Source organism: Typopeltis vanoorti, chromosome 15 (genome assembly GCF_054136105.1).
Source record: "Typopeltis vanoorti isolate ZY-2024b chromosome 15, IOZ_Tvanoo_1.0, whole genome shotgun sequence".
NCBI lineage: Eukaryota > Metazoa > Arthropoda > Arachnida > Uropygi > Thelyphonidae > Typopeltis > Typopeltis vanoorti.
In genome coordinates, this window is record NC_143563.1 from 3,348,356 (window position 1) to 3,366,442 (window position 18,087).

Genomic DNA, 18,087 nt, shown 5'->3' on the forward strand with positions numbered 1-18,087 from the left:
TTTTATTTAATTTATTAGTAACTGTTTTGAGTAGACATTTTTATGAAACTGATGGAATAGAAGTAGAAAGTTTTTTCACTTCATTATAATTTAAATTAAACTTGCAAAGAAATTCTAAACTTCAATTCCCTATCCACCAACACTCCCAAATCCCTGGCCTCATCAATCTCCTGGAGCACGGTCCAATGCGATATACTGCTGCTATTCTTTTCACCCCAAAGTGCATAACCTTACACTTTGTCACATTAAATCGACATCCATTTTTCCTAGCCCATTCCTCCAAACTATCCAAATCATTCTGTAAAATTTTGACATCCTGTACACTCACAATTACTCTACCCAACTTTGCATCATCAGCAAACAAGTGAACACTTCCTCTCAAATCCTTTCCTGTATCATTGATGAACAAATGGAAAAGCAGTGGTCCAAGAACAGAGCCCTGTTCTTGGACCACTTGGACAAATATAAAATTAACAAAGTATATATTTTACAGTTAGGAAATTATTATGTACATGCATATATGCATGCTATTGATATAATATTGATTTAAAATGAAATTGCATTACAAAATGAAAACAATGCTACCTTATCACCTTTCTCCCCAGCTGATCCACGAACACCTTGGTCTCCCTAAAAGAGTAAAATTATATATATAGTAAGTACAGTGTTGCTATTAAAATATTAAATAGCCATTTAGTATATCAGCACAGAACCTACAAGGAAAGATCAAGATACTATTGTGTGTGTGTGCGCGCACACACACTTCCTCTCAAATTCCTCTCAAATTGATTCATAGTGATGAATCAAAATGTTTACAAATTTCCCATGTGTCTACAAAGCTGAAATTTTCATTATTATTTATTTATTTAGCATTTGGCTAAGAAGAATACATGCATATGCCACCACCACACACACACACAAAAAAAAAACATATGTACAAGACAACAGACTGCATAAAAGATATAAAAGAGTACAACAGCATGAAGTGACACTGTAGTCATATATACGTATAAAAATATACAAATAAGCTTAAAATTAAAATTGAACTCTATATTACAATATATATATATGGACCTCTTACCTTGAACAAAAGTCACTAAATTTCATGTTCCAGTTTATCAAGTGCATTCATATATAACTATAAAAGTTCTCCATATTAACACATGCTTCACTGAAGTATAGAGAATTCTCATCAGTTTGAAAGATATAACACTATAATTTGCAAATCACAATATGCACATATTTCAATTTATTATTTATAAAGATTACTTCAGTCTTTATAATACTTATGAAGAGAGAGAGAAATTATAAAGAAAATAGCTATAAGCATGCCCATGAGCAGTACAAGGCACAGACCAGAAGAGTAATATTATGGTAAAGAAGACTAAAACTAGTTATGTTTTGAGAAAGCTAGCTGATGAGACAAGAGAAAGCCTAATGAGCACTTTTACTATGTTGAGTAGGAGGAAGAAATGACTAATGAAAGGATTACTTTAAAAAGTGCTGATAGTATCGATGTAACAGAAGCAAATCAAACAGGAATTACAGAGTGAGCATTTTTCAGGGTGTACCATTTAATTGGAGATATCACAATGACAGATGTGACACTGATGTGATACATTTGCCAACATGTCATCTAATCCCATTGTTGTGTTTGCATTGAAGTTCTGCTATGTTTTAAGCATGTGCATTACAAGAATGTACAAGGGAATTATCAGCTCCTCTAATCAAGCTGTTTAATTTAAGCCTCAGCAGTGGGAAGGTACCAATGGAGTGGAAAGAGGACAAAATAGTCCCACTGCATAAAGGTTGCTATAGAACAGAAGTAGAAAATTATAAGCCAATCAGCATCTCAGGAGTGGTGGGTAAGCCACTGGAGAAATTGGTGAAAGAATTCGTGATTGGGTGGATAGTAATATGATGCTGTATAAAGGACAATATGGTTTTGTGAAGAATAGGTCTTGCCTATGTAATTTATATACTTTTTATAATTAAGTGACAATGGAGTTAGATAAGGGAAATGGCTACTAAGTGATACTGCTAGACTTTGTAAAGGCATTCACACATAGAATGCTATTACATAAAGTGGACAAATGGAGATGGATATGAATCCAGCCTGGTTGGCCGAGTGGTTAGCGTATTTGCTCTCCAGCCAAAAGGCTGCAGGGAAATAAGGGAAATGGCTACTAAGTGATACTGCTAGACTTTGTAAAGGCATTCACACATAGAATGCTATTACATAAAGTGAACAAATAGAGATGGATATGAATCCAGCCTGGTTGGCCGAGTGGTTAGCGTATTTGCTCTCCAGCCAAAAGGCTGCAGGTTTGAATCCTGCCATGGGCATGGATGTTTGTGATTGTCTGTGATAATACTAGTGATGGTGGTGGGTAGTAGATGGCATTGGTGTAGACGATGATGGTAGTTGCGGTTCGTTGTAGTTGGTGAATTGAGTAGTGGGGACAGAGTTGTAGAGTAATTACCTTCCCTCAATGAGTCCTTTGGACTCCCTGAAGGTGTCACGCAATAATAATATGAATCTGGTGATTTGTATTAGTGTGAGACTGATAGACAGATATCAAAGAGTGGTTTATGGAGTAACACAGGACTCAGTACTTGGTCCTCTGTTTTAATTTATACATCAATGAATATAGGAAATGAAACATTCAGTTGTTTGCCAATGATGCTTAACTGGAAAGTCTGTACCTCACTTTCGTTGATAAATGAAGGCAATGCAGATATCCTGCAGAAAGACTTAAACAGACTAGTGACATGGGCAAAGGTAAATGGCTGCCAGTTTAATGTGGCCAAGTGTAAGGTGATGGAATTTGTGAAGAAGAGATACAAGCTGTGTACTATATTGATAGAAGTGAACTACAGGAAACTGATGAGGACAGTGACTTGAGAGTGATTGTGGAAAGAGAATTGAAATTTAGAGGGTATATTTAAAAGGTAGCAAAAACAGCCCATCAGATTACATAGTTATTGAAGAATGCACTAACAGCAGGGATAGAGAAGTTATTGATTCCCATATAAGACTAATAAGGCCACATCTGGACTACTATGTGCATATCTGGTGACACAGATTCTATGGGGACAAAGAAGTAGTGAAGAGGATCAAGAGGTGAGTGACAAAGATTGTTGCAGGTCTATGGCATGTTCTTTATGAGAAGAGACTAGCAGTCTGTTTGCTTCAAAAAACTAGCTTAAAGGTGAAAAAGAGGAGTAATGATAGAAGCATACAAGTTGTTAAAGGAAATTTATTGGATTGAAACCACTTTCTTCAGCACATGACGGGCAGGGAGAGAAAACAAGGTGTCATTCATGGAATATATGTATGAGCATGGTTAGCAAGGATGTTGGGAGTAGATTTCTGCATAGAGGATAATGAGTGGGTGGAATGGGTTGCCAGTGGCAGTTGAGAGTGCTTCGTGAATGAATGAGTTTAAGGAAAGCATGAGGGGTATTGTGTGAATAATGGCTAGTGTGTGAATAAGAGATCCTCCATGATGAGACGTCTGACTCCATGGAGATACCTGCATAATAATAATAATAAACTTTACAATGTTCATTACAGAGTTTATGACATCAGCAGAGACAGATATGGTTGCCTATAAATTCTTTTAATGATGGGTCAAAGCTGAGTTTCTGAAAGCTACAAACAACTGAATGACAGCCAATTTATAAAAGCGCACACATATACTAAAAAAAAAGTTCCTTCAAATTAAATCTTTTGCCAAAATCTAGAAAATGATACATAACTCAGAAATATTTAATATGTGTAACAATATAATTTCCAAATTACAGAATTTTTAATTTCATGCATGTTAAAACTTCAATAATGACCACATTACAATTAACTAAAATGTTACATATATCTGTATATGTATGTAGGTTATATAATATTATTATTATCATACATGTATCTCCACAGAGTCAGAAGACTCATCATGGGAGATCCATTATTCACACAATAACTATCATACCCCTCCTTAAACTCATTCACTAACAAAGAACTCTCAGTCACTTCTAACAACCCATTCCACCACTCCCCACTGTCCAAGTATAATGTCTAGTCTTAATATTAAGACTAGACATTAAGACTACACAATTTCCACCATGACCAACTGTTCTCTCCCTTTCTGCCATGTACTGAAAAAAGTCTTCGTTTCAATCCTATAAAACCCCTTTAGCAACTTTTCCATCTATTCCATGAACATGTAATAATCTTTGGATCACCTCTGGATCCTCTACACCACTTTTTCATTCCTGGGAATCTATAAACTTCAATCCCCAAGTCCCCCATCCTCATCATTTTCCTGAAGTCCAGTTCCATCAATACAGTGCACAGCTTGTGGTCTCTTTCAATGGGTAACCCCTTGTTTACGCTTTGACATTTGGCATTTACACTTTGTCACACTTAACTGGCAGCAATTTACCTTTACCCATACTACCAGTCTATTTAACGCTTTCATGCCGAGGTAATCAGAACTTTCTCGACACCACTATAACCATCTGGCAGAAAGAAAACACCATTTCCTCACGTAATTTCATGCTTGCGTATCAATAAATGTGTCACATATCATGATGGACCTTCTATTGTATACAAATCTATGTAGAGGGGAAAACTAATGTGTTTCTTATAGGATACAGTAGAAAAAAATAATTAGGGAGAATGTTATGTGGGAGCTATGACGGTGAGTGAGTTCAAGGCAAGGTATGATAGATAGTGTGAGAATGTTGTATAGCTGTGTGGACATGATGTTTAGGGCCTCCCTCGATGAGTCTAAGGACTCCCTGGAGTCGCCTGTAATAATAATAATAATAATGTTATTGTTATATTTGTAATTACGAAGGCATGTAAATATGTGAACCATCATTGATAAGCCATATGTGAATGGAAATACTTTCATTATTGGCAAATGAATTATAAATAATTTACATTTATATTACTAAAATATGTGGGTTATAACTTGCTGGGTAGAGCAAATAATGTGTGATCTTATAAACTCTAGACATGCATATGTGCATTTATTATGGCATAATAATAATAATAATAATAATAATAATAATAATAAAACTTATGAAGAGAGTGTTGATGGAGCAGAAAATCATCTCATAAAATTTGTTGTGCTTGTTAATGTATTACTCGTGGAAAGGCTTAGACGTTGGTTATGCATTTTTTACTAAATAATTTAAGCACATGTTTTACTAAATAATTAAGAACTTGTGTTCTGACCAAAGCTAAACCACCAAAAGCCAAACATGCCCAGTAAGGAAATTAAATCTCTACTAGAATTAAAGAAAAACAAGAAAATAATAATCACCAAAGCCGATAAAGGGAATGCCACAGCATTGCTTAACCAAAAGGATTACACAGGTAAGCTGAAAGCTCTATTGTTAAATCACGCTACTTACCTCCCTATCGAGTACAATCCCACCAACTCACAAATTAGAAAACTCCACAGGCTCCTTAAGAAGGTCACTTCTTGGCCTGTGGAAATCACTAACAAATTAAAACCATTTAACTCCATACCCCCCCCCCCCTGTATTTATGGAGTCCCAAAAATACATAAGGAAAATATGCCATTCATCCCATAGTGGATGGCATTGATTCCCCCACATACAAACTAGCTAAACATTTGGCCAAAGCTCTCTCACACTATACTGGCAACATACCTTCACACATAAAAAACTCAGCCCACTTCAAAGCCAGCATAGAAAACCTTACACTCAAACACACTGACATAATGGTCAGTTTTGATGTCTCCTCCTTATTCACAAATGTCCCACTAAAAGAATCTTTAGAGCTAATCCAAGCCAAATTTCCTCCCGATATCACAGCCCTATTTCAGTTCACTATGAACTCAGGCTATTTTGTTTGGCAAAAAAAAATTCTACAAACAAATAGAGGGGACAGCCATGGGTTCTCCACTCTCCCCACCCTAGGCCAACTTTTATATGGAGACTTTGAAGAGAAAGCCTTAAACTCTGTCCCACAAAAACCAACCATTTGGCTTCGTTATGTTCATGATGTGTTCACTATTTGCCACATGGCTCCGATGCACTCCTCTCCTTCCTAACACATTTAAACAACCAACACCCAAGAATCAAATTCACTCTGGAAGAAGAAAAAAACAACTGCCTTCCTTTCTTAGACACACTAGTCACCTGCCAGCCTGATGGAACCTTGGTTTTCTCAGTCTATAGAAAACCCACCCATACATGCAGATACATTCACCAACAATCCCACCAATATCCAATCCCACCAATATACATTCACCAACAATATCACACAATTCAGCTGTGTGATAGTGATGGAAGAACAAGAGGTCATTATTATTATTATTATTATTATTATTATTATTAAACAAGACCTCATGGAGTCAAAGACTCATCTAGGAGGTCCTTTTATCTCACACACATCTCATCATACCGGGTCTTAAACACATTCAAACTCCTTGCAGACACCACACTCTCAGGCAAGGCATTCCAATCATTCACAACTCTGCACGAAAAAAACCTGCCTCTCACTCCCCTACTCACACCCTCTTTATATAGTTTCCAGGGATGACCTCTGGTTCTCCCCTGATCTCCCACTATTCGCTGTAGAACTTCTCCACCATTGATCCTATAACAACCCCTTACCAACTTGTAGGTCTCTATCATATCTCCCCTCTTCCTTCTCTCCACTAGACTCTGCAAATTACATCTTTTCAATCTTTCCTCATACTCGACATTCCAGAGGTCAGAAACTACCTTAGTCAGTCGCCTTTGGACCCTTTCCAACATCTCTTCATCCTTCTGAAAACCAGGTGACCAAATCTGGGCACAATAGTCCATGTGTGGCCTAATCAAAGCCTTATACAATGGAACAAGAATCTCCCTACTTCTACACGTCAGTGTCCTCCTCATCATTCCCAGAAGTCTTTGTGTTGTCTTCACAATTTTGGCGATGTGTCCCCTAAATTTTAGATCCTTATCCACTATCACTCCCAGATCTCTTATTTCGTCTACTTTCGCTCCTCTTGTAAACATCGATTTTATAAATACCGTTCGGAGAAGTGCAGACAATTCCGCCCGTACTTATGTGATTAACAAGGGTGTCAGAACAAGGTTTTTTGCCTGGAGGGTGGTGAATGAGTGGAATTCATTGCCTGACTTAGTTGTGAGCTCTTTGTCTGTAAATGAATTCAAGAAGAGATATGACAGATATTGTTTTGCTAGTTTGGCTCTCCCGCGATGAGTCTACTGACTCCATGGAGATACCCATAATAATAATAATAATAATAATTTATACAGACAAATATATATGAAGAATATATAGGAGGGAAAATTCGGACATACCTTGTAGGATGTTGCTGGCTGTCCTCTTATTCAGCGGCATCCCAGTGTGTGGCGATATACATTCATCTACTGTTAAAGGAAGGAAGTATGACTGAAAGTAAGGGGGTGGTGGAAAAAGTGGGGTTAGAGAGATGCCTTGCCTCACCAATAATTGGAGAATTATTGGTGAGGCAAGGGATATGTGAATGTTTTGAAAAACCAGGTTTTTTTATTATTAAAGGTGGGCAGAGAATTCTTTGGTAGGGGGATGAAAATAGAAAATTTTTTGGGAAAGGGGAAGTATATGATGGGATAAGACCAGGAATGGGAGTAACGGGGTATGAGCCATTTTGACAGTGCATCATCTTCGGAGCTTGTGGGGGAAGTGGTGAAGACAGCCAGCAACATCCTACAAGGTATGTCCGAATTTTTCCTCCTATATATTCTTCATATATCTGTCTATATAAAACATCAGTAATGCCCTAAAATTTGAGTAAAAAGCCAATGACATTATAAAAGGGACACTCCTAAATAAAAATAGGCTAAATAGCCATAAAAATAATGTTTACTCAAAGGAGTAACATGGGAATTTTCTCAGAAATAATATCTATTTATTTCTATTTTTTTATTTTATTTGCGAAGATCAGAATATCTTTTTCATAGTAACATATATGTATAAATAATTTCCAATCATTGTTTGAATTATCAGCACTTTCACAAATCCTAAGTTCATTACATTAATTTTTTTTTCTTTTTTGTCAGTGGCTCTCTATCTTACCAATAATAGATATCTTGCATATTCTAGTATTCTGTAGGAGATCAACAGATGTAATCTACTTCTTATAATACATGCACTGCTTGGAAAGACGTCAACAGATACCATAGGATGAGGAGCAAACAGACATGGCACCCACCTTAATAAGATATAGGACCTCTTTTTCCTGCAATGATTTAGCAATCCTACAGGACATTCTTTCCACAAGCACACAATAGTGATCAATCGGAATTTTGGACCATTCTTCCTGTAGACATGTAATAAGGTCCTGGATTGTTGTGGGGCAGATGTCCCTTTACCTCATCTGACATTCAGAGGAGCAATGCCCATAAAAATACCTATAGAACTGCATGCATAGCAAACTGAGCACCTATGTTAAAGTGATGACGGGAGTCTGTGAGAGAGGGGTCATCGATTAAGTGTATTGTCCTCTTCTAAATAGCATCAAGAATTCTTAGAGAAGTCTTGGATGCTCCATCCCAAATGTGGGAAACGTTGGACTGATCTGAGTGTTAGGAGTAGAAAGAAAAAAAGTAATGCTTAGAATGGAAAAGAACACCAAGCTTTTTAGAGGCTAAGGAGGCTATGTGAGTAATATGTTTGTGTCAGGAAACACTGGATCTGACAGTCAACCTAAGAAGAGAAAGCTGATCTTGAAAGGAAACTGGAACATCATCAGAAATGAGACGGAATGTGGAAGAATTTTTCTTGTGGGTAATAAGCCTGGCTTGAGTTTTTTTGGCATTAAAATTTACTAAGTTGTCTTCACTCCATTTCAGGATGTTGAAGAGGGCAGTGTTCAAATCACAGTTATGGAAGATCTTGAGTTGTCTAAAATGTTGCACTGCAGGGTTTATCAAATGATAAAGAGGAATGAAGAGTACTGTCAACTGTCATTGGTGAAGCTGTGAACAGGATTTGAAGTCAGAGGTCATTGATGTAAAGGAGTTTGATAGTTTGAGTGAGGGTGAGAGCACAGAACCTTAAAGCACTCCAGGATTGATGGAGAAATCTAATAAGAGGAAGCCATCCACCATGACACACAATGAATGACCAGTGAGAAAGTTGGCAATCCAATCACAGAGCGTAGAAGGGAAGCCATTAGATGGAAGTTTGTTCATGAGCCCTTGATGCCAGACAAGATCAAATGCCTTAGAATCATCGAGAGCGATAATATTAGTTTCTTCAAATCTTTCCATGACCCGAGTCCAAAGGTAGGTGAGATTAGCTAGGAGGTTGGCTGTAGAACAAGAATCTATATTGATGATTGCTAATTAACTGATGAGTCTCCAGGTAATGAAGAAGCTGGTAGTTGATAACCTTCCCCATCACTTTTAAAAGTACTGAGGTGAGAGCAATGGGATGATGATTAAATGACTGACTTTTGTCTCTCTTTTTGGGTACAGGTTGGATGTGGGTTGTTGCCATGCTGTTGAGTAGATGCCAGTAGAATATGAAAGTTTATATAGTCAATACAGAATGGGTGTCATTTATGGAACACGAGTCTTGAGCAAAAATGGAGGAAGATCATGTGGACCAGGAGCCTTATTAGTATGAAAATTAACGAGGGTTTTTCCGAAGTCCTTTTGGTGAAAGTTCACAGGAGCCATGTAGTGGACAGTTTGTGGAAGTATGAGAGGTGATTTGCCTTAGTTGTCCAGGCTACAGTTGGAGGAAAAAAATGATGCCAAGTGGTCTTCTATTTCCTTGGGTGAGGTTACCATAGTGCCATCAGGATGCAAAAGAGGTGGCAACATGGAAGAGCAGAGTTTATGCCCCACAGCCTTAGCAAGGGACCAGAAGACATAATTGTCAGTTGAGCAGGAGGCACGTTTATTACATTTCATTATTATGAAGTCTGCTTGAGAATAATTTATAACTTTTTTTTTTACACATGTTTCTAGCTGTTGTGTAAGCTGAATGAAAAGCTGGCATTTTTAATTTAAGCCATTGAATATAAGCTGCATGGATGGCAGAGGCATATTTTTTTGAGAACCAGGACATGGATACAAGTTGTGGGTTTACAGCGGAGTGGGGAATGAAGGCTCACATTCCAGTGAGGACTATTTCGGTTACCAATTCAGGGCAGGAGTTTAGATCATGAGAGCGAAAGCAGTAATCTGCCAGTGAAAAGCGGCATAAAAATTCTGGAGGTCATCCCAGTTGCCACAATTATAGTGCCATATGGCGGAGATCAGCTGGGTGAAAAACAAACTGTAGAGAAGGAGAGATGAATAAGACTGTGATCAGAGTTGCCAAGGAGAGAGAGCAAATGTCAAATGGTATATTTGGAGTGAGAATTGGTAAAGAAAAGGTTAAGAACATTAGTAGAATGATGAGGACTGTTTGATATGCTGGTTAGTAGATTGACTATTGATGACAGAAACTAATATGAGAATAAAGGAAGATGAAACAGAGGTGCTCAGCATATTGAAAAATCATCATCATCAGACTATGTGAGCAGACAAATGACTGGAGATTAATGTTGCAAAGTGCAAGGTCTTGAAATTTGGTAGGCAAGGCTGGGATGCGGACTATACAATTAATGAAGAAATTCTAAAGGAGGTGGAGGAGATGAGAGCTCTGGGAGTGATAATGGACGATAGTGGACAAAGACTTGAAGTTTAGGGGTCACATTGCAACAAGAATTCCAACAGATTATGACAACAATGAGGAGGACATCGACATGCAGAGGCAAAGAGATTGTGATTCCCCTATATTTTAATCAGGCTTTAATCAGGCCACATATGGACTACTGTGCACAGATTTGGTCACCTGGTTTTCAGGGAGATGAGGATGTATTCGAGACGGTACAGAGAAGTTTTACTAAGTTAGTGTCAGGTCTATGGAATGTCAGATACAAAGAGAGATTGATGGAATGCAATTTACAGTCTTGTGAATAGAAGAAGAAGAGGGGACTTTTTTTTACGTTGTTACCACCCAAGAAAGGTTTGTACTGTGGGTGGCTGAGGATTTTTTATTTTCCATTTTTATCAATTTTATATATTTGATTGATTGAGACATAAATGGTGAGGAGTTGTTACCAGATTAATGTAGAGAAGATATTTCATGGAGTAGAGGGAAGCAAGAGTAGACCTAGAGGTCATCCATGGAAGCTGTATAAGGAGAGTGCAGGCAAGGGAAAGGGAATGAGAAGCTGGTTCTTTTCATGGAGAGTGATTGTTGAATGGAATGCATTGTCTGAAAGTGTAGTGACTGCAGAAACTGTGAATGGTTTGAAGGCATGGTTCTATGATCTTTTGCATGAGAGAGAGTATAGACCTCCTATGATGAGTTCTTTAACTCCACAGAGGTTCAAGAATAACACTCCCCGCTTAATTTATCCTTCTGACCTTGGATATGCTGTCTGATACCGCTTCTCTCAAACAATCTCTGATCACTTTCCATTGAATACTGACATTCTCTCCCTGTAGTAGCTTCTTATTCCATGCCACTGCTCCTCTAAGAGGCTTCTGAGTCCATCACAATTACTAGTTTTCAAGTTCAACATAAAATACTTGACAGAGAATTCCAAATGTTGAGCAGCTTCCCAGAACAAGACTGCATGGGCACTCTCTATGAATGGAGGTAGAGTGTCTATCTTGTTTACGGATATATCTTCTGAAGCTATTACCAGAACAAGCTCCCAAACACCTGGTTGCCTCTATAGCATGTTGTTTGAGGTAATTATCCCTTAGGTGTATAAGTTCCACTTTCATCTTGCTATGCTTCCTTTTGTCCTGTTGTCCTCTGTCATGTACTAGACAGACACAAATGAGCCATCTCTCCCAGACCTAAAGTCCTCTGATTCCTAATTGTGTTCGTTGTAGTTCCTCAGCTATCATCAGCAATAACCCAACTCCTGTCCCATTCCCCTCTATCTCCCTGAAAATACATTACTGTGTAATTATATCATTTTCTGTCAACCAGGTCTCACTGATGCCTATAATTTTGGTAAAGTTGAGCTGACGAATGCCAAAGCCTCCTCTCCCTTATTTCTGATATTTCTCGCAGAAATAAGGGAGAGGAGGCATGACAACCAAAGGTTGGTAACTTAATTGTGTATATGAGTAATCATAAATGGACTAATGATCAATTACCAAATTAATTCAGTAAACAAACCAATTTAGGTTTTCAATAAAGTATAGTGGCAGTGTTACGCTAAACAATGAAATTAATCTACACTTTAAATTTGGTAAACTGAATGATTTCATAGAATATTACTTGTATCCAGTGTGGAAATATGATTATGAAAAGTGTATATCATATTGATATCTTCCACACATAAAACAAAAAAAATTATCTATATTCTTCAATGTTATAATTCAAGGGCTGCCTAGATATATACATATCTAGGCAGCCTGGTGCCATCCATAAACAAGGGTTAAGAGGGAGAAGAGGGAGAGCAAATATTTTTTTTTCCCCGAGAAGATCGATGTTGTTATTGGGGAAGACTTCACAAAGAAAGCCATTCCTGATAATACAGATGGATGAAATGAAGGATGAGGGGAGAAGCATGTTTGGTAGATATGAAGTTTGACCATTAAAGAATATTAAGCAACTGCTACTTCTCATGTTTAACAGGCTTAGGTGAGAAGGATAACCCTTCTCACTGAATCAGTGAGAAGAGTTATCCTTCTCTGCACAGCATCAAGAATTTTTATTGAAGTCCTTGATGCACCAGCAAAATATGGAATTATATTCTCAAGTTAGACAGGCATAAGAATTGTAGAGGGTTAGTAGCCAGCTGAGCAAAAATTAGCACCTTGAATGAGAAAAGGATACCAAGTAGTTTAGATGCTTATAAAGCAATTGATGTGATGTGTTTATTATTATTATGATGTTGATTCACAGACAATGATGTCTACATAAGGCAAATATGAAAGAGGAAAACAATTACTTGGAAGCAGAGCAGTGCAAGGTTGAGATTGCTAGGAAGATACATCCAGTTGGATGCTGCTATAGGCCAGGGAGGGAGGGAGGTAATTAAGAAATGTACAAGCAATTAGAGCCAGTAACAGAAAAGGTTAGACATAAACACTAGTCTCAGAGGAGGGATTTAATTGTCTAGTGATTTTTGTGTTATCAATGGTAAGATAAAGAGGAGAAATGAAAACACAGTTTTCATTTCTCCTCTTTATAGAAAACAAGGATCTTAGTAAACTTTGATCTACCAGATGTTTACCAAGTCCCTTGTAGTTGTAAACTATCCTAAAATCGCCGATCAGAATTGTTGAACATAAGGATTATATCCATTTCTGGCTACTGGTGTAAGACACTACCTTAACCTCAACAAATATGGTTCCCAACTTTGTGAAGCTCTCATCCTCTGCACTTTAGCCCAACAGCCAATGATGCCCAATTCAACCCACTGGGGGGGGGCACTATTTAGGATTTCAGGTTTACTCTCAGTTGACATACTTCATCTTCATTACTTAGTGTAGTCCCTGAATGCACATATCTTATTATATTTTTTTCCTTAGTGATGACAATTTAACTTGCCATAATATTAATTAAATTTATTTGTTAATGTATTAGTCTATGTTGTAATATTCTTAAAAAATACAGTAATGAATTGTCAACATATAACTTGACCACCCAAATATAAGGTGCATACAACCATCTGTTTTCTGTTTACCAATTAAAAATGGTTGCCGCATGCTAGAAATTAATATTAATAAATAATATTAAAACTATTTTGGGTGTTTATGTAAAATGAGAATCTCCCAAACTTTTGATAGAGAGACAATTACCATGGTTCAGGTTTAAACACTTTTTTAAAAGAAAGCTGTGAATCCTTTTTACCTTAATCATAACAATTGTCTCTCTATGATAAATTTAGTTTAATCCTTTATCCCAGTGAGAGCAAACAAAGTTTGCACCTGAAAATATCTTCAGGACTGAATATAGTGTTCAGTCCTGAAGATATTTTCAGGCGCAAACTTTGTTTGCTCTCACTGGGATAAAGGATTAAACTAAATTTATCATAGTCTAACCTAGTGAAAAATAAATTTTCAATTGTCTCTCTCATTCTCAAAAGTTTAGGAGATTCTCATTTTATGCAAACATCTCATTCTCTTATTTCTGATACTTATGTCATTTGTAAGCAAATGTAATATCTCATTTCCAGGTCTATAACAAGTTCTACTAACACTGCTTTTCAGACATGACTCCTCCACTTATCTCCTTATTCATTCCTCCCTAGCACTACATAGGCAACGTGGATACTAGATCCAACGTTATTTCAAACCCAAATGTTTGTTTGTAGAAACTATGACAGTTTTGTAAGTTGACCTGACAGCTTAAGAGAATACAATTCTTGGCATCCCAGAGTTGCCTTAGCTTGAACTACTTAAAAGACACAAATGCTGTCCAAGCATCAATATATTCACTTTTTATTAGAGTATTTAATAAAGGTTTCACTGGCCTGACAGCTGTTTTGAAGTGATTGGTTCTCGCCAGAGACCAGGCACTGAATAAGTAAAGTACCTCTCTAAAAGCAAGCTATAAATTAGAAGCCATTCATATTGGAGGTTTAATGGAATATTATCAGCATTGAGAAAGGATTAAAACTAATTTTAATCATTCCAATATATCATCTCAGTCACAGAGACATCTTCAGGGATTGCAAATAACATTTTGTAGCAACACACAGAAAAACAACACAATAAGTAAAACAAGTGACTGAAACTAAAGTCCTAACTAGGTGGTGCACCCTCTATGGGCATTTGCAGGTGGCCTAGGATGTAAAGAGGGATCTCTGATAATTAATGTTTCCCAAATTTTGGGAACTTTTATGCAACCGTATTTGTTTAAATTAGATTGATTCCTGAGTGCAGATGCAGATTCAAAAAACAGTCTTTCTTTTTTGAATTTTTTCAGGAGATCCTGTGGGTTGTATCCAAAACATGGTCTGCAAGGCCAGATTGACCATAATCATGATTGCAGATGTATGACTTGTGGTCCTCTAACTAGATGGTTGCTGATCTGCCTGTCCATCTGAAGTGAGCCAGCTTACAGGAACAAGGTACTCTGAGCCTCTGCTACTAATGGCTCACAAAAAGGTAAGCTAGTTTGAACATGGTTAGTAGTGGGAAGGGGACCAATCGTTCGATGCTGTTGGCACACTCTCCCTCGATGAGTCTTTGGACTCCCTGGAGGTGTCACATAATAATAATAATAATATACTCCAGGCACCGAGAGATGAGGGAACTGATCTTTGGTGGAACGGATAAGGGTAGCAAGTTTTACTGTGGAGCTTAAACGCTGTATGGAGGCTGTACTTTTTTAATGACCTGGCTACTTTTTCTGATGTGCCACGGATGTAAGGATGTAAGGTATGGTGATAACATTTCTGAAGTCCTTCTGAAGAGATGCTTGGGGAATGTGGAAGGAATTGATTTTTTTTTTAATTCTGTAATCACTGTAGCCATTGGAATGGAAGGTGTTGTATATGTTTTTGAGTTCAGTTGAAAGGGCGGTTTCACTGGAACAAAGATTTTAGGCTCTATTGGTTAGAGTTTTAATAATGCCATATGGTTGAGAGGGGTGGTGGTGGTGGTGGTGGTGGGAGAGTTTGTGAATGTATCGGCCTGTATGAATGGGTTTTCTATATACAGAGAAAGAAAAGTTACCATTAGGAAGGCACGTTACTAAGGTATCTAGGAAGGGTTAACTACTGTTATTTTCCTTTTCCATTGTAAACTGGATTCTTGGATGTAGGCTATAGAGATGACTGAGGAAGGAGTCTAATGTGTCTGGGCTATGAAGCCAAATAGAGAATACATCATCTACGTATCTTAGCCAGATAGAAGGTTTAAGTGGGGGAAAAGTCTATGGCTTGTTTTTCAAAATTTTCCATGTAAAAATTGGCAAGAGGGGGGTGAGAGTGGGGGGGGAACATGGCAGTTCACTCTATCTGCTTGTAGATTTTGTTCTTCCAAGAAAAATAACCTGAATTGATGGCAAAGGAAAAGAGCTCTAAGTTATCAGAAGGAAAAACGTTTTTTAAGAGTGTTAAGGTGTCATTTAGGGGATATTGGTAAACAATGAGGTGATGTCAAAGCTGACCAATATCTCTGTATTATTTAAAGTAAGATTTTCAATTAAGTTTTTAAAGTGGGTAGAGTTTTTTACATAAGATGTGGTAAGACCAGTGAGGGGGGAGGGAGTGTCAGAGAGTTAGCTAGACAATTTGAAGCAAGGTGCATTAGTAGCATCTACTATAGGTCTTAGGGGAGAATTAGGTTTGTTGATGTGGATTTTAGGTAAACAGTATATCCAGGGGAGATGAGAACTGAAAGGTTTGAGTCTTTTTGTAATGTCAGGAGGCCAGGAGGACACTTTTTAAATAAGTTTATTTAAATTTTTAAATTGAGTTTTTGTGGGATCATGTTCAAGTGGTATGTAGGTAGCATGCTCCTGGAGAATAATATCCATTTTCTGATTATATTCTGAGACATTAAGGATGACTGTGGCATTACCCTTATCAGCTCAGGTGACGACAATAGCTTTTTTTTCCGTAATTTTTCAAGTATATAGAGTATACAGAGTACCTTGTTCCTGTAAGCTGGCTTACTTCGGACAGACAGGCAGATCAGCAACCATCCAGTTAGAAGAACACAAGTCATACATCTGCAATCACAATTGTGGTCAATCTGGCCTTGCAGACCATGTTTTGGATACAACCCACAGGATCTCCTGGAAAAAAAAAACCACCATGCTCCACCATAGTAAATTCAAAAAAGAAAGACTGCTTTTCTGAATCTGCATCTGCACTCAGGAATCAACCTAATTTAAACAAATACAGCTGCATAAAACTTCCTAAAATTTGGGAAACATTAATCACCAGAGATTCCTCTTTACATCCACGGTGCCTGCAAACACCCATACAGACAGGACTTTAGTTTCACTCACTTGTTTTACTTATCATTGTATTGTTTTTTTGTGTGTTGTTAGAAAAAGTTATTTGTAATCCTTGAAGATGTCTCTGTGACTGAGACAAAATATTGGAAGCATTAAAATTAGTTTTAATCCTTTCTTAGTGCTAATAATATTGCATTAAACCTATAACATGAATTCTTCACAGCACTTAAAGCCTCAACACACAGATAAATTACAAACCATTAGGAAAAAGAAAACCAGGCCATCCTCTTAAGAGATTCACTTCTAAAGCTGGAAGCCACTCTAGGCCTAAATTCTTGACAAGCATGATGATGATGACCTCTCTAAAAATTAGGCAATCACCCCCCCCACACACACACACCCAGACCACTCCCAATGAGTGACCGAAGGATCGTCCAACTTGGCAATGGTTCCATTTAGTGACAGGCTTTCCCTACCATTGAGCAGAACCTCTCATATTCCAGGGAAAAAGCATCCACCAACACGGCCCCGATAGAGGCTACGCCAGAAAACGCCTACCCTGGGAGACTCAAATGCTCTCTCAAGGCAAAACCTCTGAAATCTTAAGCCCTCCTCAGTGGGAGCCAGACCTGAAGAAACCTTAAGAGAGCAAAAACTCTCATTCAGTACTAAGGAAATCAAAATGTCAGCATTTTGATTTCCTTAGTACTTTTATGTATTTTTTGTAAGTGAATTCTCAGTCAGTGTGTAAAAGTTCTGTAGAACCTATGAAAATTTCGTAAGTTGACCTGACAACTTATGAGAATACAATCCTCGATATCCCACCATTTTGAATTAATGTTGGATCTAGTATCCACTGTGTAATGGATACTAGATCCTATGTAATGGGTACTAGAGCCTATGTAATTTTATATCACTGAAGCCTTTCTTTAGTAATTCCTGAAGTATTTCTTAGTATTTAGTAATTCTTACTATTTCCTTAGTACTATACAAGAGGTTTTGCTCTCTTAAGGTTTCTCCCTGGTCTCTGAAGAGAACAAGCCAGTTTTAAACAGCTGTCAGGCCAGTGAAACCTTTATCAAATGCTCTAATAAAAGACAAATATATGGATGCTTGGGCAG

General features: G+C 37.5%; 1 protein-coding gene across 1 annotated transcript in view; it reads right to left on the bottom strand.

Annotated features, from left to right (window-relative positions):
- Window positions 1-546: 546 nt before the first annotated feature.
- The window catches only part of LOC150098313 (uncharacterized), a 571,066-nt gene continuing 553,525 nt past the window's right edge, over window positions 547-18,087 (bottom strand). The window contains exon 24 of the mRNA XM_090405143.1: window positions 547-630. Coding sequence (XP_090261269.1) covers window positions 547-630 — 84 coding nt within the window. The remainder of the gene's footprint in view (window positions 631-18,087) is intronic.